General features: G+C 46.9%; 1 protein-coding gene across 2 annotated transcripts in view; it reads right to left on the reverse strand.

Annotated features, from left to right (window-relative positions):
- The window catches only part of CCDC77 (coiled-coil domain containing 77), a 269618-nt gene that overhangs the window by 180310 nt on the left and 62313 nt on the right, over positions 1-26995 (reverse strand). For both annotated transcript variants that reach the window (XM_085652269.1, XM_085652270.1), the window contains one exon: positions 11522-11618. In XM_085652269.1, the coding sequence (XP_085508395.1) occupies positions 11522-11618 (97 nt within the window). The remainder of the gene's footprint in view (positions 1-11521; positions 11619-26995) is intronic.

Consider the following 26995-nt stretch of genomic DNA (forward strand, 5'->3'; position numbering starts at 1 on the left):
CCACGGTTTTGGAGCAACAGAGACCAACAGCCTCCCTACCTTCGGTGGTCCTCCAAAAGTTCGTACCGGGAGAAGACCCGGATTTCTTCTTCACAAACTTTGAACGGTTAGCCCAGGCCGCCTCATGGCCTATAGACCGTTGGGGACATTACCTAGGGCCCTTACTCACTGGCGAATTACAGGCAGCATATCAGCAAGCGAACGTACAAGGCACCACTCCGTATGCGGACATCAAAACCTGTATATTGGAACGATTGGGCATTGATGCCGAGACCTACCGGGTGAAGCTACGACAAGTCAAGGAACGACCACAGGAGACTCCCCGAGCCTTATCGTTTCGGATCAAGGACCTGACCGCGCGGTGGCTGAAACCGGAGACAGCCACTAAAGAGGAGATTTTGGAGAAAATACATTTAGAACAATTCCTGTCCTCTCTCCATCCCAGCACCCAACGGTGGGTACGTCAGCATGCCCGTCTCTCTCTGGAAACAGCGGTAGAAATAGCAAGTGCATACAGTCGAGCCCAAGAGAACCTACGAGTCAAGGAGGACCATCCCCAGAGACACCCTCCCGCTACAGGGATCAGACCTATCCGCCCTATTCCACCCAAAAGACCCATACTAACCCCTCTGATGCCTTCCCCAATACCCCTACGCCCTACCAATCCAGGACCTCAATGTTACGGCTGTGGGGGTTTTGGACATATCGCTCGAATGTGCCCCCACAAGGAAGAACCCATGGAGATTGGTATGGCCCGAAACTATGTTTGTTCCGTTCCCGGTACCGGACCGCCCTCGTTCCATCGTCCAGTGACAATAAACGGACAAACCCTCACCGCTCTGGCTGACTCAGGGTGTAGACAGAGTGTTATTAGGCCCCAGGTCATGCAGAGCCCTGTCGACCCCCCCTCAGGGATGGTCGCCATTCAATGTGTTCACGGCGACACGAAGAGATATCCGACCACCCAAGTCCAGGTCCAACATTCCAAGGATCCGGGAACCTCCCTCACAGTAGGTCTCGTTCCCTCCCTTCCAGAAGAAGCCATCTTGGGGAGCGATTATCACGGTCTGCCCGGTCTACTCCAGGACACAACTGATGCCCTAAACAGTTGGTGGGAAGAAGCCCCCTTTCCTCAGGGGCTCTCCTCGCCCATAAACCAACCCAAACTCCCGAAAACCAAAGCACAGAAGAAAAAGGAGAAAAGAGACTATGTAGACGTCTTCCCCGCTATCCCGGACGAACATCCCTGGCAGATAGACCAGGAATTCCGAGCCGCTCAACAAGAGGATCCCGTTCTACAGGAAGCATGGGCTACGGCGTTAGAGCAAGAAGATCCACTTACCGTAGGTCCCTACTTTTTCAAACAAAAAGGGTTGTTGTACCGTAAGGGAGGGGCGCAACAAAAGCCTCAACTCCTGATTCCCGGCCCTTTCCGGGACAAGGTCCTGTTTCTCGCCCATAGCCACCTCTTGGGCGGACATTTTGGCGATGAAAAAACCAGCCAAACCATTCTGGAAAGATTCTACTGGCCCGGGGTCCACCAACAAGTGAAAACATACTGCAGGGAATGCCCGGTATGCCAAAAAAACAGTAGATATCGACCCCCTAGGGTGCCCTTGTTGCCTCTCCCTATCATAGATGTCCCGTTTAGCAGAGTAGGGATGGACATTATAGGCCCCTTGTTACCCTCTCGTAGCGGTTGTCGCTATGCCCTAGTCCTCGTGGACTATGCCACTCGCTTCCCGGAGGCGATACCTCTGCGACAACCGACTACCCAGAACATAGCTAAAGCCCTCATCTCAGTGTTCTCTCGGGTAGGATTTCCCCGGGAGATTCTAACCGATCAGGGTACGCCTTTTGTGTCCGCCCTGATGAAACAGGTCTGCTCACAACTGGGGATCAAACAGATCCGGACCTCAGCATACCACCCTCAAACCGATGGGCTGGTGGAGCGTTATAACGCAACGCTGAAACAAACGCTTAAGAAACTGTTGGGGTTGGAAGCAAAAAGGTGGGAGGATATGCTACCCCTAGCGTTGTTTGCTATTCGGTGCAAAACCCAGAGCAGTACCGGCTATTCACCTTATGAGCTACTATACGGACGACCCCCACGTACCCTGTTGGATATGGCTCAAGAAGCCTGGGAAGCGGAACCCAACCGTACTCGCCCCCTCCCGGAATACATATCCAACCTGAAAACCCATTTGGCTCTAATGAGAGACATTGTACATCAGAACCTGGAGAACGCCCAAAACAAACAAAAAGTTCAATACGACAAGGGAACAAAAACCCGAAACTTCTCCGTGGGGGACTTGGTTCTGTTAATGATGCCGTCATCTGACCATAAACTCCTGGGGCAGTGGCAAGGCCCATATTCCGTGATTCGACAGGTAACCCCTGTCACTTATGAGTTGGAACTGGACCCAACACGAGCCACCAAGCAGATCTTCCATGTGAATCTGCTGAAAAAGTGGGAAGGCCCACGTCCCGTCCTCACTAACACCTTGGAGCAGGTACCCCTCTCCTTTGCTGCCTGTATAGATTCGGGGCTCCCCTCCCACCAAAGTCACGACCTTATGACATATCTATACCCCTTACGTCAGGTGTTTTCCTCGGTACCCGGTCATACGACCATCACCGAACACGCTATTCACACAGAACCTGGAAAGGTGGTCAGACAAAGGCCATATCGAGTCCCTGAAGCCCGTCGGACTGTCATAAAACAAGAGATAGAACAGATGCTGAAAATGGGCATAATAGAACCCTCATCGAGCGATTGGAACTCACCGATCGTCCTGGTTCCCAAACCTGACGGGTCCGTCAGGTTTTGCATTGATTTCAGGGAAGTCAACAAGATATCCTCATTCGACACATACCCCCTTCCGCGGGTCGACGAAATGATCGAACGCATAGGGAAGGCCCAGTTCATCTCCACTCTGGACCTCTGTAAAGGCTATTGGCAGATACCCCTCAGAAAAGAGGATAGGAAGAAAACAGCGTTTTCCACTCCTGAGGGGTTATACCAGTTCCTGGTCCTCCCTTTTGGCCTACACGGTGCTCCCGCCACCTTCCAACGTGCCATGAACCACATCCTACGACCCCATACCCAGTATGCTGGGGCATATCTAGACGACATAGTCATCTATAGCGATAACTGGAAACAACACTTGGACCACCTGCACAAAGTCATCTCCTCTCTTGGGTCATACGGATTCACGATCAATCCCGCTAAAACCACCCTAGCTGCTCAAACAGTCCACTACTTGGGGTACCTTCTGGGTGAGGGCCTCATACGACCCCAACATACCAAAACCGAAGCCATCCGTTCCCTCCCCTTTCCTGCAACGAAAAAGGACCTCCGTGCCTTCCTAGGCCTCTTAGGGTATTATCGGAGGTTCGTGCCCAATTTTTCTCAAAGGGCAGCACCGCTCACCGACTTACTGAAAAAAACCACAGACACTGAGACCCTACTCCGACATCCCACCCCCTTGTTACTACAGGCTTTTTCCGATCTTAAGCATGCATTGACCTCAGATCCCGTGCTAGTGAGTCCTGATTATACACGTGCCTTCCTTTTGCAGACTGACGCCTCGGAACAGGGGTTGGGGGCGGTGTTGTCACAAAAAGACCCGTATGGAAACGAAAAACCCATTCTCTACCTCAGCAGGAAGTTATTTCCCAGGGAGAGAAATTATGCTGTGGTAGAAAAAGAAGCTCTGGCTATAAAGTGGGCGGTGGAAAGTCTCCGTTACTATTTAGAAGGTCGGGAATTCACCATTTACACCGACCACGCCCCCCTGGAGTGGATGGCTCGGAACAAAGGTCATAACGACCGGGTCCTTCGCTGGTTCCTTGCACTACAACCCTACAGGTTCACCACAATCCACCGAAAGGGGGTGGAACAAGGAAACGCAGATTACCTATCACGGTATCCTATGTCCTTCCCCCGTACACGAAAGACACCTAGGGAAAGGGGATGTGAGGGACCCTTTTCCCCGAACCCTAAACCCTCCCGTGTACCACCCGGATTACCTCCTTTACGGAGTTCTCCCTTCCCGGACACGCCAAACGATATGATCTCCAAAGAGTCCGTGACAACGACGACCCCGCCCCTCTCTCTCTTACAGGGTCCAATCCGATGTGACGACAGACCGGAAGGATTCGACCGGTACCCCGGAAGTCCCTCCCCCTCCCCGGTGGACGACCACAGAAAAGACGGAATTGAGAAGAACGAAGGAGTCGGAAGATCGTGGCAGGAACTCTCGACTGGCGATACGGAGGAAGGAGAAGACGGAAGTGGGGACCTCGAGGAATGGTCGGAAGACTGGTGGAGTCCTCCGGAGGTAGCTGAAGAGCGGCCGTAACTCAAAGGAGAGTTACGGCGGAGCGTGTGAGTACCTTCCCCCATATTCTAGCTCGCTAGGTACGCTGTGTAAAACCATAGAAGCCTCCTTGTATATAGACTCCCTCACTTCTACAGTCACGTCCAACCCCCTTGTAAATACTATACAGCACTGTTGACACTATAAGTCCTATTTCTCACAAACCCTTTCCGAGCACCCTCAGTCTTGTCCTTTTTCCTCCTCGACCCATTTCTTTCCCCCCCCCGTCACGGTCCGTTTCCTCTTCATCACATTGTGGGTCTCGGGGACGGTATCTTCCGCAGAATCCCTGCAGGACTGACGGCTCCTCTGTTTGTTTTTCTTTCGGTCCTCCGAGGAACACCTACCCCGGTCTACCACCGCCGAAGAGTGCCAAGAGCGGGAAGCGTACCAGAAACCCCGACAACGACGACCGAGACGAGAACCATCACCCCGTTACCCGTGACTCTCAACCCTATACTGGAACTTGTGTATATTAAAGAAACGCACTATAGCCCACTATATCTGGCCTCCTCGTCTGTTATTCCAGCCCGCCACATCCCCACGATCACAGCCATGATTTATTTTGGCTTCTCATGAGCTTTTTATGTTCTCTCTAACCTAGGACAGTGGGGAACGGAAGGTTTACCACCAAGGTATGACTAGATAGTACAGGGACCTGGGCAGGAGAACCAAAGGTTAATCAACCCTGCAAGTAGGTCACAGCATTAGCAGATATCTTAGTATAACAGTTTTCTTTCAGTCTGCTTTTTTTGAGCCACAACTACATGTGATGCCAAAGACCCATTCAAGTCTCTTATGAAAGGGTACCAGTAAGCTGAAAGGGTCCCCAGGTACAGCCAGAGAAACATAGCCTGGGTTCTTCACTAACCAGCAGATCAGCCCATGCCAATAAGGAGGCTGCAGTTAGTAGAATACTATGAATTTATCATACACTGGCTCATAAGCTGGTTGAAATACTGGTGCTTAATAGATCTGGGTAGATTTGCCTGTCTTTATTACTGAAGTCTTATCATTCTAACGGGTTTCTATGGATGGTTGAGGGGCCATATTTCAACTGCTGATCAGATGAAAGAATAAGGTATGTGGGGAAACTACCTCTAGCTAGGCATAGCTAAGGCTTAGCAAGCTAATACAGCCATGTAAGTTAGAAGGTTGACAATATTTAGTTAATTTAGGGAGGTAACAGACTAATAGGTTATGTGTGGTCAAGTAAAAGATGGATAACAATCTGAAGGATATTAACAGCTCTTCTCATCTTACGGACTCATCCTCAGCTGGGGCACTCTTGAAAAAACAATTCCATCACGGAGTTTCCCCTCCACTCTGCCTGTAGTCTACCCTAATTAGTTAATCTCTTGGATAGCTCCAGGTGTTGGCTTGATAAGTTTGAAACCATCTCAGATGATTGTTACCGTCCTTAGCCAATTCCATATCCTCTGGCTCTCCACTTGATCCTTTTCCACATAGGGTTTGGAAAGGTCTGGCAGAAGAATCTTTTCTGCTTCTAGGAGAGATTTATAATTAATCTTTGAACTTAGGCATTATACCACAGACCTAGAAAAAAGCCATTGTTTCACCTATTTTGAAAAAACCTTACATGGACCCCGCACCTAGCAACTAAAGGCGAATTTCACTGCTGCCATTCCTGATGAAATTACGGGAACGTTATGTCAGTAAACAATTATCCTTATCTGGAACACCACCTTGCTTTAAAAGGAGCAGTTTGGTTTTAGACCAGGGCATGGAACTGATTCAGCCCTACTCACGGCCAAGGACGAGCTTCGGGTGCTGTCCAATAACAGTCAGTCAGTGATTTTGATTTTATTGGACCCGTCTGCCGCTTTCGACACAGTAAATCACAATATCGTAGAAAGACTTCCCATGGTCAGAATAAGTGGCACAGCACTGAACTGGATGCACTCCTATTTGTCTGAGCGCTGTCAGGCCGTTGCTCTTCCTTCCTGGCGCTCTGCTTTCAAGGATGTTAAACATGGCGCTCCTGAAGGTCTGCTCTCAGCCCAATTCTACCCAACTTACATATGAGGCCATTGGTGATCCTCATCAAAACTCATAATATTAGGTTAGATAATTATGCTGACAACTTACAGCTAATTCTGTCACTGGATAGTGACTATCAGACAGTGATTAAGATCTTTCACAAATGTATGAAGGGCATTCGTTACTTGGCTGAACACTAACTCTTTGAAATTCAATGGAGGCAAAACTGAGCTTTTGTGCTACTCAGCCAATAAAGTTCTATTAATTCTCCCGGCTAAAATATGGCCTATGCCAACAAAAGAAGAACCACCTTCTTCGGACTCAATCCGCAATTTGAGAGTAGTCTTTGAAAATAAACTGTCTGTTGAAGGTCAAGTCACCAATGTAGCTGGGACTTCTTTTTCGCTCTGGCGGGCTCTGTGAAAACTTCTTCCCATGCATTCAACAAGTGCCAAAATCCTGATAGTGCATAGTGTGGTCATGAGCAGGTTAGATTACTTTCTAGGAGCTCCACATTTTCTGATACACAAGTTATATAGAGTTCATGTTGCAGCAACCAAACTGGCTCTGGATAGGCCTAGAAGATCATCTGCAACATATGCAGAGAGGGAGCTTCACAGGCTCCCAGTCAAGCAAAAACAATTTTCAAAACAGTGTGTATGGTTTTCAAAGACCTTTAGTGTTTTTTCTGCATAAAGGGTAGATTTGTTTTGGAGCTAAGGAAATCTACCAGGTGTGACCGCACGAATATTAAGCTTGATACGACAATAAAAGATAATTAGGTGGCCCTAATGATAGTAACTATGTGCTGCACCTAATGAGTGATTTCAATAAAATATAAACAATATGTATTTCTCAAACATGCCAAGGACTAATTTAAAATAAGAAAAAAAATCAACAGAATTTAGCACAAAATATAACAGCCTCTTAATCAAATAAAACATCAAACAAAAGTTTCCACAGATTCCTTTTCATGGTGGGCAGGTAAAGGAATAAAGAGAGCTGAAATAGAGATAATTCGAACCACTACTTTATAATAATTTTATACCACGCTCCTGTAAAAACAAGCATTTGCAATGCAATAGGTCTTGAATTTAAGCTATTGGCATTGTAAATGACAATGGCTTTTATTTATCTGTTTTGATCATTAACACATAAATCAAAGGCATTGTCATTTACAATGCCAATAGCTTAAATTCTCGCAAATGCAAGACCTATTTTATTTTTTAAAAAGCAGCCGCCGTTGTCCCGGGCTGCTTGGAAAGTGAAAGTGCACACGGCGCGCTGAATGTTGCAGGAAAACATGCAGTGCCTGCAGTAGGAGAAACTCATTAAAGAACAACAGATGTAAAAGGGCCAGTCCACATGGGAGGGTGCAAATAAAGACAAGGCGGTACTAAGGAGGGACTAAAAAGCCTATTAACAAATCAGAAGCCAGCATTGAGGAAGGGCAATGACACAACCCAATGACAAATATGGGCGGAGCGTGGGGGTAGCTTCAAATCCATACTCTAATACAGCATGCCTCGCAGAGCAGCGCATGCGCTGCCCAGGCTCGACCTAGAAAAGAACACATGAAGTCGCAAACGGGAGCAGGTATATAATCGGAATCTGTAGTATATTCCTTAATTCTTGCCATGCAGAACCCCAATCTTTGAAAGGCCTCTAAACATGGCGTTCCTGAAGGTCGGACGCAATTTGTGTCAGGAAGCATTTATGAAGAACTAAGGAAACTTCCCTCATATCCCCAGCCCCCACTCGTCCTCGCCTTACCTATTTGATTTGTTCTAGAAGAACATGTCTGTCTCACTGAAAAATAATTGAGAATTATGGATGTAAGAAGGTGGGTTGGTATATGCTGTCCACTAGTTAAAGTGGGCACCTTGTACCAGTCCACACGACCCTTATGATGTATGAGGTCAAAGATAACCTTTAGAAAGCTATCCTAGTGGTAGCTGTGAAGAGCAGCCTTTAGCCTTGATCTTGAAGGAATGTAAAGCAGCTTGTTTTACCAGAACATCACCTCCTGAATGACTAAATGAAAGGTGAACCACACAGTAGTTATATAAAAATAGGTATTTATTAATATAACTGTCTCTACTAATCTCTACACGAGATTAGAACATAAAGCACACAATACTGAGTCAATAGAACATTCGTAAGTAGCACAATACACAGCGGGCTCCAGGGGGAGACCGAACCATATACTACAAAAATGGTACAACAATCACGACTTCAATAGACACAGTGCCTAGGGCACGTAGAATCGCTGGGACCCCAAGGAACCACCCAGAGGAGTGACACAGGGAGCCCACGGAGGACGGGTGCAGTGAGGAAACACGACCGCGTGCTCCATAGAACTCTATGGGAAAGTCGAGGTTGTAAAGCTAGAGTTTAAGGACACTTCTACGAGGACTTCAACCGAAGTACCCGTGTTACCTATCCCAGAGGAGCTGGGTACATAGGAGTCACGTGGTGTCGGAAACCTTTGTCGTTTTCAATGGAGAGCTGCAAGGAAGTACTGCTGCCAGGAAGGCGAAGAGTGTCCAGTGGAATCCAAGCCTGGATTCGGGGTGAGAGGAACCTGAAAGCAGAGGGTACAGAGTCTGGGTCACGACAGGTGACCAGGGGCTCGGTAGTCGAATGCCCACCGATATCGGGTGCTTCAGGTGCGAAGAAGAGATGCTTGACTCTGCAGCCAAAAGGGACCAGGAGACGTTGAGGGCGACCAGGATCCGGAGGTGAGCTGCCCCATGAAGGATGTCTTGTGCCGAGGGGTCGGTTTTGGCTGGAGCACTAACAAACCTGGGCAAATGCAACCCACGTGGGCAGAGCAAACAGGTTTCGGTGTGGATCAGCAAGGTCCAGGGGACTCTCCAAGCAATAAGGAGTCGGGGCATGTCTGGAGCAACCAGGAAAGCCCAAGAATTAACAAGGTGACCCTCGCCAGGACCCACAGGCCAACGGACCAGGGATCGCGAGGTGACCTCAAGCGAGTCTGCAAAGCACCAGCCCACAGAGCACTCTGTGAGTGGAGGCCGGATATCTTCGGTGCAAATACTGCTCGGGGTCAGGACTACACGGAGTCCAATGCACAAGCTCAGGGATCGCCAAAAAGCATATGCACTTGCAAATGTACACGGTGCACAGGGGTTCTCGGGTTGCACGGCCCTCACGAGGGATACTGGACTCAGAATCGCTGAGAGGTCAGATCTACCTCAGGGACCTTCGGGAACCCACCTCCTGTGTTGCTGAAATCTTCGGAGTCCGCAGGAGCTCTGGAGAAGCAAAACGGTCAGATGCGCTGAGTTGCCTGCTGCTGCAGGGGAGTAACTCCTTTACTCCAAGGAAGATTCTTCAGTCATGCAAACGATGTGTAGGCAGTCGAGGTACTTGGTTTCTTCTTAGCAGAATCTTGTCCAGGTAAAATCCAAAGTCCTGTAGTCAGGTAACCCACTTTATACCCATGGGAAGGGGTTGGATGGATTATGTGGACCCTCCTAGCGGAGGGGCAGCACAGAGGGGTGGCTACATCCATGCCCTTTGTCCAGTTTCGCGCCAGAGCAGTAGCCAATGGCTCCCAGAACTGGTTTAAGCAGGACTATGCACAGGGAAACCAAATGTGCCCCCAGTGCAGACTTTCTGGCACTTGAGTGCACCCACGCTGCCCCAATACACTAAATCCTGTCTGGGAGGTGAATACACCTCCCTGTGACAGGATGCCTATTGTCATGCCTTCCTCTGCGCAAGTTTGGCTCAGCAGCAGGAGAGCAGAATCGTGTCTGTGGCTGGCTGCATCCAGTTTGTGCTGCCCAGGTCGAGAAAGCTGGTACTGGGTAGACCGGTGACCCACAGTAGTGGTTCTAGAAGTGTGGAATCATACCTCCCACACCAATTACTGGTGTGGATGTATGATTCCAAGGTGTTTGACACCAAACATGACATGTTTCTAAGCAGCCGTTTTAAAGTTAGTATTTACCACAAGGTTATAATTCACTTAAAATTATATGTCTGGCTGCATCACAGACAACCCCGAAGAATGGTCTCCGAAAGGCTGTAGAGGGGCCCTACTCATGCAGGGGCACCCACTCGCGTAAAGCCCAGCACCCTGCCTTCAGGATTGATAAGGCCTGCCATAGGAGTGACTGATAGGTTTTTAAGTGTAGTGATTTAGATAGATATAGTGAACCTATATCTAAGTAAGTGGTGCAAGCATCATCTTACACAGACTGCTGTAGCAGACCTGTCGTGTCATTTTGAATGGCCTCTCATGGGTGGCATAATACATGCTTCAGCCAAGGGGAAGCCTCTGGGGTACCTATGCCCTGGGTATATGTTGTACCATATACTAGGGACTGATAAGGGTACCTCAGTATCCAATCTGCATGGTACCTAAAGTACATAGATCGCAGTTTAAGGGAGAAAGCAGATAGACTGGACTCCTGGATAGCAGGATCCCAGTCAGACTAGTCCAAAACAGTGATACATGAGCAAAAAGTGAGGGTAACCAACCGTAAGAAGCAGACTCTTCTTTCCTACAATGGACAGGCATGAATTCTGAGCAACACTAATAAAAGTAACCCCATCTTGAATTCTGCCAATGATAAAATATTTCCTACTGCATTCTCTAATCAATATAAACTAGATAACCGCTTTGGCTTCAGAAAGGCTCTTAAAAAGCTGAAGACCATTTTCTGATTACTTATTCTAGCAACCAACTTTTGCTGCTTAATGGCTTCTAAAACACCTTGCGCTGTGGCTAGAAAATCTTCAATCTGATATTTAGTACAAATCATTGCTACAAATGCAACACACTTTCCAGCTCAAATTCAATGCCTACGTGTCCACTTGAGTGTCCAAACTCCTTTTGGCGAAAACCTGTATACTTACACCCACACAATTATTTACATATTATTCAGGATCCCCAAGAGATAGAATAATCTAGCGTTTACAAGTTATCCAGATTTATATACATACATACATACATATACATCTCTATCTAGGTGTGTGTGGGTGTGTATTTTCTTGATCAAGTCTCGACGTCGCCCCGCTAGCACTGCCACAGCGGCACTGCAGAAGAACCCCCCACTCACTAATGAGATGGGTAGCTGTAACCTCCTGCTCAAAGCTGGCCTTACCTTATTTGGGGGCTCCTTGTGAAAGTAAGTGATTTCTCCTGTGTCTGTGCCGACAAGTGCCAATAAATGCTGAATCTTCTTCCGGTCATCCAGCTCCCTGTAATTGAATCAGAGAAGGATTGCTTTCATAAACGGAGGAATAAAAGAGAAGAGAGTGTGCACCATTGCACGTAGCGAAGCGAACAAAATCCCTTACAGAAGTTACAAGATACATACAGCTTTACCGAAAATCTAGGAGAAAATGCAAATACACTATTGAAAAAATGTACTTAAACTCTAGATGGTAAGATAAAACTCAGTAAATCAGAATTATTTTTGGAGGTTGGGTTCAACCTTTATTTTAACCAATAACACACTGCCTCTCTTTTTCTCCCTTCTTCTCTTTCGATTTTATTGGTAACTGCTTCCCTACCAGCTACAGACTTGCTTTTTGGACCTGTAGTGTGCTTTTTGCACTGTGCCCCCTGATCCTACTTCTTAGGCCAGGAGTAACAAGCATTTGCAATGCAATAGGTCTCGTATTTACGCGAGTTTGAGCTATTGGCATTGTAAATAACAATGCCTTTTATTTATGTTTTACAAACAGACACATAAATAAAAGGCATTGTCATTTATAATGCCAATAGCTCAAACTCGCGTAATTACGAGACCTATTTCATTGCAAATGCTTGTTATTTTATTCGTCCTTCACCAGCAGGATTTACCTTCAATAAGGAGAAGGGTGGAAAGTATTTCGTCTAATGGCCCCTTCTCCATCAGGCTGTCGGCGGAAGCTTTCCATCGATTGAGCCTACAGCGGATCCGTCAACGGAAGCTGGCAGTCTACCCAAGTCTAAATAAGGTGGAAGGGGCAAGGTTTTGGGGAACAGGGTATTCCGCCACATCTGTGACAGAGTACGCTGTCTGCACAATTGTAAATCAGCACCTTAGTAATAAGTTTGTTTCTCTGCAAAGCGTTATGCCTATTCATCCTTTCATTCTTCCAGTGCTGATATCAAGACTACTGACTTAAATAAAAGAGAGCTTTAACACAAAATACACCTGTTGTGATGTGTAGTGTGTCTGTAATATTGCAATGGGTTGCATTACAAAAGTTACAGGTGACTCACAGAGCGGTGCCAAGTCAAACTATCAGGGGAGAGGATGTGGTCAGTTGGCTAGACTGCCGAATTTGGTGCTGGAAACAAGGGTTCGAGCCTCGGGGTCGCGTCCACATCCTTTGATTCTGGGCAAAACACTTAATCTCCCCGTGCCAATGTAAATACGGTGCACGTGTAAAGCGCTCCGATACCTTCGGGTCGAGTTCGCGCTATATAAATATGCAAAAAAACAAAAGGCCTAGATTGCTTGATGGGTCGATGAGCGGGTTCGAAGTAGTTTAATCACGGATTTGAAAGCCATCAAACTCTTAGCTGTATCAGCCAATCAGCCTTCCGAGGTCGGTAATGAGAACTGCTGACTTGGGTAATAAATAATTCAGCTATTCCTTTAAATTGAAGGCCTCTGTTTTTGTGCTGCTAAGGAAACGCAACAAAAGTATGTCAGGTCACTCCTCCGTTGCCAGTATCATAAAATCGAATGAGTGTTCAGAGAGCTGAATCGTTTCAAGTTGCATCTAATTGTACAAATCACGCGCCCACAGTCACTGAAAACGGGCTCCCTTCAAGCAAGCCAGAGGCGCGCGCTCTCGTCGGCTACCGCATCTCCCTCTGTCGTGGCTCGCGGGGAGCACTAATGATGAAGGAGGCGAGGCCAGCATGCTGCTGTCTTCTCTCAGCACAGTGACACCAAGCCTGCTGCCAAACCTGGAGTGGACGAATGCAGATGGAGTTGGATCTGAAGTAAACACACACTGACGGCTCACAAGCACAGGACCTTTAAGGCCACCAGTAGGCGGTAAATCTTCTAACATAACCTGCCTGAATAAGGACCATTGTTTCCAGGATACTGGTACTGAAATGTGTCTGCCGGATCAAACAAGCATTGGCAAAGACAAAAGATTTGACCAAAGGAGGCTATTGCATGCAAATTGCATGTGTGCATACCTGTACTACATGTGTTAGCACATACAAGTCAGACTTGTTGGCTTTGCCAATGCTTGTTTTGATTTATGCAGCTGGATTGTGTGCCCTTTTGTGTGTGTGAATTAAAATATGTGTTTATATATGTGTGACTTGCACATGATTCCTTTTCCTTTTCCAAACATTGACAAAAACATGTTGCAGTTAAAAAAAAAAACAAGCAGGAAGTGGGATAAGGGAGGGGGTAGGGGAGAGAGGCACGCAGGCTGGCATATGGTGAGCACTTTCGCGGCCGCTTTGATGTTCTCAGTGGCCGCACGGCTCACTGAGAACATCAAAGCAGCCGCGAAATGAATGACGCAGGCTGCCAAATGGTGCGCGCACCCGGCGCACATGCTCTGTATTTGGAGGCCTGAAAGCACTAGTTTGCACTTCCAAATCCCCCATTTACAAAAGCTCTCGCGAGGGCAGCGCTAAAGCGCTGGTTCAGGCGAGACCTAAAAACGTTTCTGGAGTTTCTCTCGGTGCTGAGAGGCTAAAATACTTAAGTTTACCTTTTTTTATTCCTTTTTTTTTTTTAAAGTTAAACTATGCTTTCTTAATTTGAGTTTTTACAGTGTACCATTACTGCATTCGCATGAAAAAGGCCATAATACCACTTGCTGAATATTTTCACTAACCCTCTTCTATATACTCGGAGAGAATCAGTGGTAACTTGTAGTCAAAATACTGGGATACCAAATGATTTTGGTTCCATTATCAGGTACGTTCTGCATTACTTTTTAATCTCGTCACATCCTGGTGCCAGGCCTCTGTTTGAAGTTCAGGGATATTTGTCTGAACTTCTGAATGATGGCCAAGCTGCAGCCTGCCAGGTTATAGTCTGGGTTGGATACTGCCGATTCTATGGCTAGAACAATGGCCACTTCGGTTTCCACCAGAAGGCATGCTCTGGGTTTTCATGGGACGTGCAAAATGCTCTGATGGATTTGCCCTTTTATGACACTCAAATGTTTTAAAGAGTGCAAGGCAACAGCTCTTTAGGTCTTCAATCTCAGTCCAAGGACTACAGGCAACTAAAGAAATTGAGGTTTTCTCAGAAGCTTTTTTTTCATGGGCAACAGAAGCAACAGCAGCACCCATTCAACCCCCTCTACAGAAGTTACAGGGTGCATGGGAGGGGTAGACAACAAGCAGTTCTCCTTCCCTCATCTTCCTCCTCATCCTCCTCTGCCAACATCGCAGGAAAGCAGCACTAGTTCTCAAATCTTAGAACATGCTTTACTGGTGGGAGGATGGGTGTCCCAGTTTCTACATCTGTGGGGATTCCTAACTACGGACTTATGGGTGTTAAATATGGTGGAAAAGGGGTATGTCCTACTTTTCTATGAATTTCTCCCACCCTTTCCACCCCAACAGAATTTGCTTTCCAAAGACCATCTTCAGCTCCCCCATCAGGAGGTCCAAACCCTCCTTCAAAAGGGTGCAGTGGAGTTGGTTCCAGAGCAGGAAAGGGTTCAGGGATGCTACTCTTTTTATTTCCGGATTCCCAAGTAAGACGGTTGCTTGCGTCCGATCCTAGTCCACCGGATTTTGAACTGGTTTCTCAAACAAGGAAAGTTCAAGATGCTAACCCTAGCTCAGGTGTTCTTGCGCTGGAGAAAGAACAACGGATGGTTTCAATCGATTTGCAGGATGCTTACTTTTACATCCCAATTCTGCAGTTGCACAAAAAAAATCTCTGTATCACGATGGGGTCTGCATATTATCAGGATGTGGTGCTCCCATTTGGTCTTATTTTCTCTCCTCGAGCCTTCACGAAGGTGATAGCAGTAGTTTCAGCTACTCTCAGAAGATTGGGAATACCAGTATCCTCTTACCTAGACAATTGGCTTATCAAAGCCACATTTCAGGAGTTGGTGTTGCTTCCTTAGCCGGTGATGACTGCATGGTTGTTCAACTTGGTCTTTTCCCATCAACAAGCCCAAGTTTCCAAGAGCCCTCTCAGTGCACCCTGTATATAGGGACAGTTCTGGACACAACAGTGGGTCGAGCCATTCCTCCTCCTTAGAGGATTCTGTACATCAGGCTATGATTCCGATGTTTCAGAATAGAGCAATGGTTCCAGTCTGTTAGCCTTCCACATGTAATGTAATGTAATGTAATTTGGTACTTGTAAAGCGCGTCTGTCACTCCGCAAGGAGTATCCTGGCGCGGACTTGGTTTGGGGGTGAGAGTGGGCCGTGAAGATACTAAATAAGAGAGAGGCATAATTTGTCTGGGGCAATAAATGCCCAAGTCTTCAGGGCCTTCCTGAATTGAATTTCTGATTTAAGTAGCCTTAGATGAGGTGGAAGTAAATTCCAGGCTTTGTTCCCGAGGAAGGCCACGGTCTTTCCTTCTTTCAATTTATGTCTGAAAGTAGGGGGTTTGAGCAGGTTCGCTGATTATGACCTGAGAGACCTGGTAGTGGTGTATGGAGCAAAACATGCAAGATACTTGGGTCCCAAGTTGAGCCTGGCTCTATAGGTGATCAGGAGAATTTTAAAAAGGATTCTCTTGTACACCGGAAGCCAGTGAAGACTTTTTAATGCTGCAGATGCGGAGGATCTTCGTGGGAGTTTGAGCACCAGCCATGCCACCGTGTGTTGAACCACCTGTGACTTCTTTAGAATTGCTTTATTAGCTCCTGCGAGAAGGCTGCTACAATAATCTAAGCGCGAGAGAATCAAGGCCACTGCCACTAATTTCCTTGCGGCAAGAGGGAGAAAATAGATTTTTTTTTTTTTGCGATTTGATAAGGCTGAAGCATGTCCCTGCTACAGCTGTGGCATGTGGGAGGATCAAATTGTACTCCCAAATACTTGGCGTCTGGCGGAGGAGTGGTTCCCTCGGGCCACCATTTAGTAGGCTGGAACAGAACATCTTTCCCTATCGGGAGGATTTCCGTTCTATCCGTGTTGCATCTGAGGTGATAGGCAACTTTTAAAATTGGATTCAGAATCTGTGGTAATATTATCTACTGAAAGGATCATTTGGGTATCGTCTGCATATGATGTAACTTCTATACCAAATGATCCAATCAGAGAGATGAGCGGGGTCATATAAATATTAAACAGCAATGGGCTTAATGAAGAGCCCTGAGGGACACCAGTTGTTATGTTGCGCTCTGCTGAAAGAAATGTACCTAGGGTAAGCTCTCGTCAGCGGTTAGTGAGAAATGATTTAATCCATCCCAACACAATGCCCGAGATGCCGCTGTGTTCAAGACGCTTCAGAAGAATGTTGTGTGAAATGGTATCGAAAGCAGCCGACAAGTCTAAAAGAATCAAAACCGCTTTCCTGCCTTTATCGGCAGTCGTTTTTAGAGTTGTCAGTTATCTCCAGGAGAGCCGATTCTGTGGAGTGCTTTGGGCGAAATCCCGATTGTTGAGGGTGAAGGATATTGTGATCTTCAATGAATTTGGTTAGTTCCTTATGGACGAATTTCTCTGTTATTTTATCTAATAGGGGAAGTAGAGAAATAGGGCGGAGGTTTGAAAGCACCGAAGAGTCGATGCTTTGTTTCCTTTTCAACGGTTTTAACAGTGCAAGCTTCCACTCGTCTGGTACTATGCCTGTTCTTAAGGAGGAATTAACTATATGATTTATAATAGGATTGAACGTATCTATGATTTTATGAAGAATCATCGGGGGCAAGCATCCAACGGTGAACCTGATTTGCATATTCCTATGGCCTCACGTGTCTGCTCTAGTGAAACTGGTTCAAAGATTCGATTAGCGCAGGAGACTTCCATTGGAACTTGATCCGGGATGGAATCCTGATCATGAGCAGGAGAAACTGGAAATTCTTTTTGAATTTTTTTTTCCTCGAAAAATAATGAGATATTATCACACAGTTTTTGCGAGGCAGGAAGCTCTTTCTGTTGCGCTTTGGGGTTTGTAAGGAATATGCTACTTACCAGTATGCATCTGTTCTTGGCATGTAGAGCTGCAGAGTCACACACTGAGGATAAGATCGCCATCTGGTGTTGGGCTCGGATGATTGCAGGTTGTTGTTGTCTTCGGAAGAAGCCTTTGGTCACGAGGTTGGTGACTCCTCCCCTGGACAACAGTGCGCATGGGCATCCACTCCATCGGCAGATTGTTTTTCGCCATGATGGGAAAAGATGGAGTATATAGAAAAGAAAGAAAGGATGTCCATGTGTAATGTCTAAGTAAGACGGATGCTGGAACAGATACAGGTCCCGGGGAGGCGGGCGGGCGTGTGTGACTCTGCAGCTCTACATGCCAAGAACAGATGCATACTGGTAAGTAGCATATTCCGTTCGAGGCATATGAGCTGCAGATCACACACTGAGGATAGATTATACAGCAGTGCTCCCCTTAGCGGTGGTCGCCTGTATCCGTTGCAGCAGCTTGAAATAAAGTTTTTAGGACAGCCTGGCCCACGGAGGCCTGTTGTTTGGCCTGCACGTCAACACAATAGTGTTTAGTGAAGGTATGCGTGGTAGACCATGTGGCTGCCTTGCAAATGTCTTCTAAGGGAATATTGCCTAAGAAGGCCATAGAAGCCCCTATTTTACGCGTGGAGTGCGCCCTAGGGGGAACTGTAAGTGTACGTTTAGCCTTGAGGTAGCATATTTGGATGCATTTAACTATCCACCGGGCTATTCCTGATTTGGAGATCGGGTTGCCTTTGTGTGGTGGCGCGAAAGCAACAAAGAGTTGTTTTGTCTTTCGAAAAGGTTTTGTCCTGTCGATGTAATAAAGCAAGGCTCTTTTAACATCTAAGGTATGTAGGGCCCTTTCAGCTACCGAGTCTGGATTTGGGAAGAAGACCGGTAGTTCTACTGATTGGTTAAGGTGGAAAGGGGAAATCACTTTGGAAGAAATTTAGGGTTTGTCCTAAGAACCACTTTGTTACGGTGTAGTTGTAAGAAAGGTTCCTCAAGTGTAAGGGCTTGTATTTCACTTACTCTGCGGAGGGAAGTGATTGCGATAAGGAAGGCTACCTTCCATGTTAGGAATTGCAATTCACATTTGTGCATAGGTTCAAATGGGGGACCCATGAGTCTTGTTAGAACCACATTGAGATTCCACACTGGTGCAGGTGGCAATCTTGGGGGAAGAATTCTTTTGAGACCTTCCATAAACGCTTTGATGGCTGGTACCTTAAAAAGGGACAGGTGTTGCCTATTTTGCAAGTAGGCTGCCAAGGCTGCTAGGTGTAAACGTATAGAGGAATACGCTAGATTGCATCTTTGCAAGTGTAGTAGATAGCAAATGATGTTTTGGATGGAAGCATCCAATGGATGTATGTCATTATTAGCGCAGTAGATGGCAAATCGTTTCCATTTAGCGGCATAACACGCTCTAGTAGTAGGTCGTCTGGCTTCCTTTATGATATTCATACAGTCTGGAGGGAGATTGAGGTAACCGAACTCTAGGACCTCAGGAGCCAGATCGCTAGGTTCAGTGTTTGAGGATCTGGGTGTCTGATTTCTCCATGGTTCTGGGTTAATAGATCCGGGGAGAGGCGTAGCTTTTGATGTGGAACTAAAGATAGTTCCAGAAGTGTGGTGAACCACGGTTGACGTGCCCAAGTGGGAGCCACTAGTATTAGTGTTAGTGACTGTTGTTTCAGTTTGCGTACCACAAATGGAACTAGTGGGAGAGGCGGAAAGGCGTACGCAAATCTGCCTGACCAGTTCATCCATAGGGCATTGCCCTTCGACTGTGGGTGTGGAAACCTGGCGGCGAAGGTTGGGCATTTTGTGTTTTCGGGAGTGGCGAACAGGTCTATGTCTGGTTGTCCCCACTTTTGGAAGAAGGGGAGTAGAACCTTGGGGTGTAGTTCCCATTCGTGGATCTGTTGTGTGTGGCGACTTAGGAGGTCGGCCACTTGATTGTGGATCCCTGGGAGATGTTCTGCTAACAGGTAGATGTTCTGGGGAATTGCCCATCTCCAGATTTGCTGTGCCAGTTGGGACAGTTGGAGAGAGTGTGTCCCTCCCTGTTTCTGTATATAATACATTGTCGTCATGTTGTCTGTGCGTATGAGGACAGTTTTGTTCTTTAGGTGAATTTGAAAGGATTTTAGTGCTAGGAACACTGCTAAGAGTTCCAGGTGGTTGATGTGGAGCAGTTTTTGTTGGCTGGTCCATCTGCCCTGAGTGGTATGGTGAAGGAGGTGGGCTCCCCACCCCGTGAGAGATGCGTCTGTAGTTAGCACAACTTGTGGAAGAGGCTCTAAGAACGGTCTCCCTTTGGACAGGTTGATGGTGTTCCACCATTTCAGTGATCGAAGTGAGCGACTGTCCACCAACACCAGATCGGTAAGTTGTCCGTGAGCTTGGTTCCACTGTTGTGCTAAGCATTCCTGTAAGGGACGCATTTGAAGTCGTGCGTGTGGGACTATGGAGATGCATGACGCCATCATGCCTAGGAGCTGCATGAACACTCTTGCTGGAAGAGATGGATGAGTTTGAAATTGAGAGATGAGATTTTGTATACTGGCTATCCTGGCTGTGCTGGGATAGGCAATGGCTTTGGATGTATCTATGGTTGCTCCTAGATACTGATGTAAGTGGGAAGGTTGTAGGTGGGATTTGGGGTAGTTGATAGTGAATCCCAAATCGTGGAGAGTTTGAATCGTGCGATGAGTGTGGAGAACGCATTTTTGGTATGTATTGGCTTTTATGAGCCAATCGTCCAGATAGGGGAAGACATGGATCTGTTGTCTTCTGAGATGCGCTGCCACGACTGCTAGGCACTTGGTGAACACTCTGGGTGCTGTTGTTACTCCGAATGGGAGAACTGTAAATTGATAGTGTTGCCCATCTACCACAAATCGTAGATATTTTCTGTGAGCGGGATGCATAGGGATGTGAAAGTATGCGTCCTTGAGGTCCAATGTGGCGAGGAAGTCTCCCTGTTGTAAAAGTGGGAGGACTTGTTGGAGAGTGGTCATGTGAAAATGATCCGAATGTATATACTGGTTTAGTAGTCTGAGATCCAGTATGGGCCTTAGGGTTTTGTCCTTTTTGGGAATGAGGAAGTATAGAGAATATACCCCTTTTCCCTGATGTTGAAGGGGGACTGGTTCTATCGCATGTTTTTGTAACAGGGATTGAACTTCTTGTTTGAGGAGAGAGAGATGATGCGAGGACATTGGACGTTGTTTGGGCGGTATGTTTGGGGGGGATTGTATGAGTTCGAGGCAGTAGCCAGACTGGATAATTTGTCTTACCCACCTGTCTGTGGTGATGGAAGTCCAGACAGGCAGGAATTGTTGGAGTCGCCCCCCGACCGGAGTGGAATGGTCTGGGGGGAGTGGTGGCAAGTCACTGTTTGGTGGCTGGTGAGGTGCGGGTGTTGTTGTTGTTGCCCCGCCCTCGACCTTTGTTATTGTTTCCCCTATAACCTCCCCGGAAATAACCTCTGTTAGGGGATGTTTGTCCAGAATTTTTAAAGGTGGACGTGGTCTCAGTTGATGTGTTTTTGGAGCCTCCTCTATAAAAGGAGCGACGAAAGGAACCCCGGTTTTGATGAGACTGCAGTGCTCCCATAGACTTGGCAGTTTCATTATCCTTTTTCATTTTTTCTAATGCAGTATCCACTGCAGGGCCAAATAGCTGCTCTTGGTTGAAAGGTTGAGCTAGAATTGCGGTTTGAACCTCCGGTTTAAAACCGGAAATACGGAGCCAGGCATGTCGTCTGAGTAAGACGCTAGTATTGACCGCTCTAGAAGCAGTGTCTGCTGCATCTAAGGCGCATTTAATGGAGGCATTAGATATTAATTTGCCTTCTTGGATGAGGTCAGAGGCCTGGGACTTAAAAGGTTCAGGCAGATGTTGCATAAGGTCCTCAAGTTGGTCATGATGCGCTCTATCATACCTGGCTAACAGGGCCTGGGTATTCGCAATACGCCAATGGTTAGCCGCCTGCGCGGCGACCCGTTTGCCCGAGGCTTCTACAAGCTTAGACTCTTTGTCTGGGGGAGGCGTTTCTCCAGTTGTCTGTGAGTTAGCGCGCTTCCTGGCATTTGATACGACTAGGGAGTCTAAAGGGAGCTGGGCCTTAATGTATGCAGGGTCTTGCGGGGCTGGTCGGTACTTTTTTTCGATGCGTGGGTTGAGAACCCTAGCTCGAACAGGGTCCTTAAAGACTTCAGTAGCATGCTTTATAACCCCTTTGATCATGGGCAGTATGTGAACAGTCTTTTGTGACTGCTCAAAGGTATCAAGGAGAAAGTCCTCTTCAAGGGCGTCTGTGTGCATTGTAACGCCGTGGAATGTTGCTGCCCTATTTATAAGTTGGCCGAACCCTAGGTGGTCATCAGGAGGGGAGGGCTTGGAGGGGTAGGTAGTGGGGTCAGGCATGTCAGGTATAGGATAAGACCAGTCATCCATGGGTGCTGGGTCTGGGAACGTAAAAGGGTCGTTTGGATCAACAGGATCATTAAATAAATCAGGGTCCGCCCCTCCCCCTAAGTCATCATTATCATCCTGTGGAGGAGGTGAATGATAGGGAGATGGTAAAGGTAAAGGTAAAGGAGAATCGGGAGGAGGAGGGGGGGACGGGTTAGGAGGTAAAACAGGAGAGGAAGGACGAAGTGGTGAAGTAGCACAGTCCTTTTTCCGTATGGGAGCTGGGGGAGGTGTAGTGTCCAGCTTCCGCTTTTTATATGGGATGGCAGTCACATGTCCCGTGTTAGGATTGATGTAGATCCGCTTCTGAGTAGGATCTGGTCGAAAAAGTTCATCTGGCTCCGAAGGTGGTGTCTGTGACGTCCGCTTCGGGTCTTTATGAGCTTTTTTCGGCGGGGACGCAGTTTTTGGCGTCGACGATTTTTTCGGGTCCGATGGATTTTTCGGAGCCGACTGAGTTTTCGGTGCCGACTGAGTTTTCGGTGCCGACTGAGTTTTCGGTGCCGACTGAGTTTTCGGTGCCGACTGAGTTTTCGGTGCCGACTGAGTTTTCGGTGCCGACTGAGTTTTCGGTGCCGACTGAGGTTTCGGTGCCGACTGAGGTTTCGGTGCCGACTGAGGTTTCGGTGCCGACTGAGGTTTCGGTGCCGACTGAGGTTTCGGTGCCGATGGACTTTCAGGCATCGATGTTGAAGAACGTCTCGGTGCCGGTGGAGACTTCGGTGCCGAGGAACGTTTCTGTGCCGAAGGAGATTTCGGTCTTGGAGCCTGTTTCGGTGCCGACAGTGGGTGTTTGGGTGCCGAGGGTGTTAAAGGCACAATCAGGTGAGGTTTGCTCGAGCCCGAGCCACCCACAGGCTTAGATGTCTTCGGAGCCGGGCCCGAGGGCGGGGCTTCTGAAGAGGATTTCCGGTCGCGACTGGGCCCAGCTGGCGGAGTCTTGACCAATGCTTTTTTGGATGGGGCAGGGGCAGGGGGGGTGGTACTCACACGCTGCCCTGGAGTGATGAGGTCATCGGAATCGTCGGCCTCGGACACGATCTCGAGATCTTCGGTGTCGTCTTCGGGAACATCTTGAGCAAAGATGTCCTCCGGTTCTGGAGCTGGTTTGGCCATAATATGGCGTCGAGCTCTTCGGTCCCGGAGGGTCTTCTTCGAACGGAAAGCGGAACAAGCTGGACAGGTGGACTCGTTGTGTTCCGGCGACAGGCAGAGGTTGCAAACCTCGTGGTGGTCACTGTGGGGGAACTTCGCTCCACACTGGGGGCATTTTTTGAAGGGTGTCCTGTCCATCAGCCGCTTCCGGAACCGGTCCGAGTTGATGTCGACGTCGATGGAATGAAGATTAAAGAGTTAAATCGATTGCTGGAAGTTTTCTGCTGGAGCGGAAAAAAGTTCATCCGAACCCAATGGCGGAAAAAAACAATCTGCCGATGGAGTGGATGCCCATGCGCACTGTTGTCCAGGGGAGGAGTCACCAACCTCGTGACCAAAGGCTTCTTCCGAAGACAACAACAACCTGCAATCATCCGAGCCCAACACCAGATGGCGATCTTATCCTCAGTGTGTGATCTGCAGCTCATATGCCTCGAACATGACTTTACTACATTCTGTTGGTCACCCATGAACGCTGGCACATAGAGCCCTCCAGTGGTACCTCCGCAGGCAGTGGTTTCAGCACAACAGGGATATCCACACGTCTGGCAAGATCTCCAGATACTACAGTGGATCTTCAATGGTGGGGTGGGTATGGCAATCTATCTCAAGGGAAGCTGTTTCACCCTCCTCCTCCCGTGCCCACCGTCCTAACGGATGCCTCCATCCTAGGGTGGGGGGGCTCATCTGGAGGATATAGAGATCAGAGGACTTTGATATGCAACCACTGTTCCTCTAGAGGTCAATCTGTTAGAATTGCTGGTGGGCTCTTAAGGCCTTTCTCCCTCCCATTTGCAGTCAGTCTATACAAGTCTTATCAGAAATTATTATTACAATGCGGTACATCAACAAGAAAAGGGGGAGTAGGGTTGTATCTTCTTTGCATAGAAGCCCCAAGACTCTGATCCTGGGATCAGGATCATCAGATTTGTGCGATTGCAAATTACTTGGCCAGAGTTCTCAATGAGTGTTCGGACAGTCTTAGCTGGAGTTTTTCAGCAGACAACGAGTGGCATCTGTATCCAGAATTAGTTCTACACATTTTTCAGTTATTGGGGAATCGTCAAGTAGACCTCTTTGCCACTCAAGAGAATGTGCACTGCTCGTTATTCTGCAGCCTCCAGTATCTGGTGCAGGGGGCATTAAGTTAAGTGTTTCATTTGAACTAGAGCTCACAGCGGTTTTCCATGTCTCCTCCCATACTCTTGATTCCTCAGGTTCTGAGGAAGATTTGTCTCGAAAGGCCCAAGTAATCTTAATTGCCCCAGAGTGGCTGCAAAGGGTGTGGTATACAGACCTTGTTCACCTCTCCCTGTGCCCTTTGCTCCGTCGTCCTCTCAAATAACAAGAATGGGACCTTGGTGGTGCGTTGAAGAAAAGGAGCTTGGGTCAAAAGAGTTGCCAGAATACAATATTGTGAATGGTTTGTAAGAACGTTTTCTTCTAATTCCAGACAATCTTATGACCGGATGTAAACTTTTGTAGCAGATAGTGTCAAACGCCACTAACTAGTAAATAAGGATTAGCAATCAGGACTCGCCATTCCAAAGAACTTGCAAAGCATCATCAATAACTTGCAACATACTTGATTCAGTACTGCATCTTGATATGTATACTTAAGAAGGAGATTATAGTCAGTGATGAACTGTTTAAATTGAGAGTCAATAGAGCTCTCAAGAACATTCGCGAGACGGGATAGAATGTGCTATGGTCTTCAAAATCTTGTGAAGATTTACTTAGATGCAGACAAACTTGTCCAGGTTTGAAACAAGACAGAAATTCCCTCCAAGTTACTAAGATGTTAACTAGTTTTATTCTTCAAAAAGCAAAACTGGTTATTAAATGCTTTGCCAGTGTACCAGCATTAGTGTCAAAGAAATTAGTCACGGTTTCAGATTAGCAATAGCGTAGATTAAACCAGTCTGAGATACCCACTTAAAATCGGTCTAGATATTTAGCGATTTTCTGCAGAGGGGAACAGGGAGTGGAGTGCAAGGCAAACTGAGGAAAGGTTTTGGACTTTCATGTTGAAAAATTTAGTGAATTCCTCACATTTACTATTAGACTCAGAGCCCATAATAGAAGGAGAAGCATGTTTGGCAAGATCAAAAATGCCTTTTATTTCAGCTAGCATGAACTGCTTTCCTCTTTTAATTAATTTCTTAAGTATACTAGAAACTCTTTATTGTTTGACCTTATTTCTTCAAAGGGTCAAGGTAATTTATAATTTTGAACACATTATTGTTGTAAAGCAAGGGAAGGTGGTTTACCTCCCGAATAGCAGAAATGGCTTGTTGAAATACACAATGCTATGTAATTACGGGAAATATTTTTGGGTTTGTGAACCCAAGTTGTCACTTTATTAGTTTGACCAGTAATAATAGTTTTGTTAACTAAAACTGTGAAAGGGATGAGGTAGTAGTCCTACCAATCAATTGAGATCAGACTGTCCATCCAAAGAAAGCCTTCTTTTGAGGCGATGAGATAAAGTATGGTGTACTATTTCACAGGTGGGTTTTGAATGTTGTTGAATGAGATTATTATAATTTTCAATGGAGGCAAAGAGCAGGGAGATGGAAGAGTTGTTAGGATTACAGAATGTGCTTTCATAATGAAAAACAACTATTGCCAAGGTTAAAACATCCTCACCTAACTCAAAAGGAAGTGTTTACACTTACTAGACTTTGGCTGTATAATCTGTATAAATGTCTCTCATCATTTTCCAGGCTTGATTTCTATATCCATTTGTTAATTTGAAATGCAATTTCATAATGTGTTATTTATTCCTAAGTAGCCTGTCTCCCCTATATGTTTCCGCTTCTCATGTTATACACTTTTGCACTTATCAAGACCCCTAAACTTAAAACAAAAAAACAAAAAAAATCACTCAATGGACACTGAAATGACCCACAAATAAGTCATTAGAGGATTTTAACTCTCGGCCAGTGATGTGCAACAAAGGTGGAAGGTGGAACTGTCTCCAGGTGGACAAGAGATGATTTTAGCCTGGTTGGAAAAGGAGATATTGTTTTGAATGGATCTGAATTTCAATATAGGACACTGGAAAGTGGCGCAACATTCCAACTTCAGAGTTTTGAATTGGATGGTATTTTCATGTCTTACAGCTTAAACTACCCCACCACATGGAATGTGCGGGGTCTTAATGACCACAGGAAACTACGCCAGGTTCTGGCCTACCTGACAAGACATGAAATAGACATTGCATTACTACAAGAAACAACCCTTCCTCTTTCTAGCCCCATGTTTCGTAGTAGGGGTTTGCAGGAAACCGCTCACGCAGCGGGCTTCACCACACATGCCCGGGGGGTACTTACATGGGTTCGCCCAAAGTCTTCCCTCACACTTGAACCTTTGCATACGGATGTCGATGGTAGATATGTGATCTCCAGATGTCGGGGAAAGGGACTGGACATACTAGTTATTATTGTTTATAGGTCTAACTACGACAATCCTGACTTTTACACCGCCCTGTCTGATCGGGTGCGAAACTTTGGGTTGATGCAGCAACTCTGGGGCGGGGACCTAAATTTAGTTTTGAACCCTGAACGAGACCGCTCGGGGGGACCGGCCAGACTCATTACTGCTGCAGCTAGAACGCTCTCAGATATTATGGTACAAATGGACCTACATGATGTCTGGAGCCAGAGGTTCCCTGACAAAGGGGGATATACATATTATTCAGCATACAATGATTTGCATACACATAGATAATTGGTTGGCCTCCGGACAACTGTATTGCTATGTGAAGACGTGTGAGGGGCTGCCGCGGACACTTTCGGACCATTCCCCGCTTCTGGTGGTTATTGAATCCCCCTTAAAAACTATCCCCCCTACACTTGGAGGTT

This window comes from Triturus cristatus, chromosome 4_1 (genome assembly GCF_964204655.1).
Source record: "Triturus cristatus chromosome 4_1, aTriCri1.1, whole genome shotgun sequence".
Classification (NCBI taxonomy): domain Eukaryota; kingdom Metazoa; phylum Chordata; class Amphibia; order Caudata; family Salamandridae; genus Triturus; species Triturus cristatus.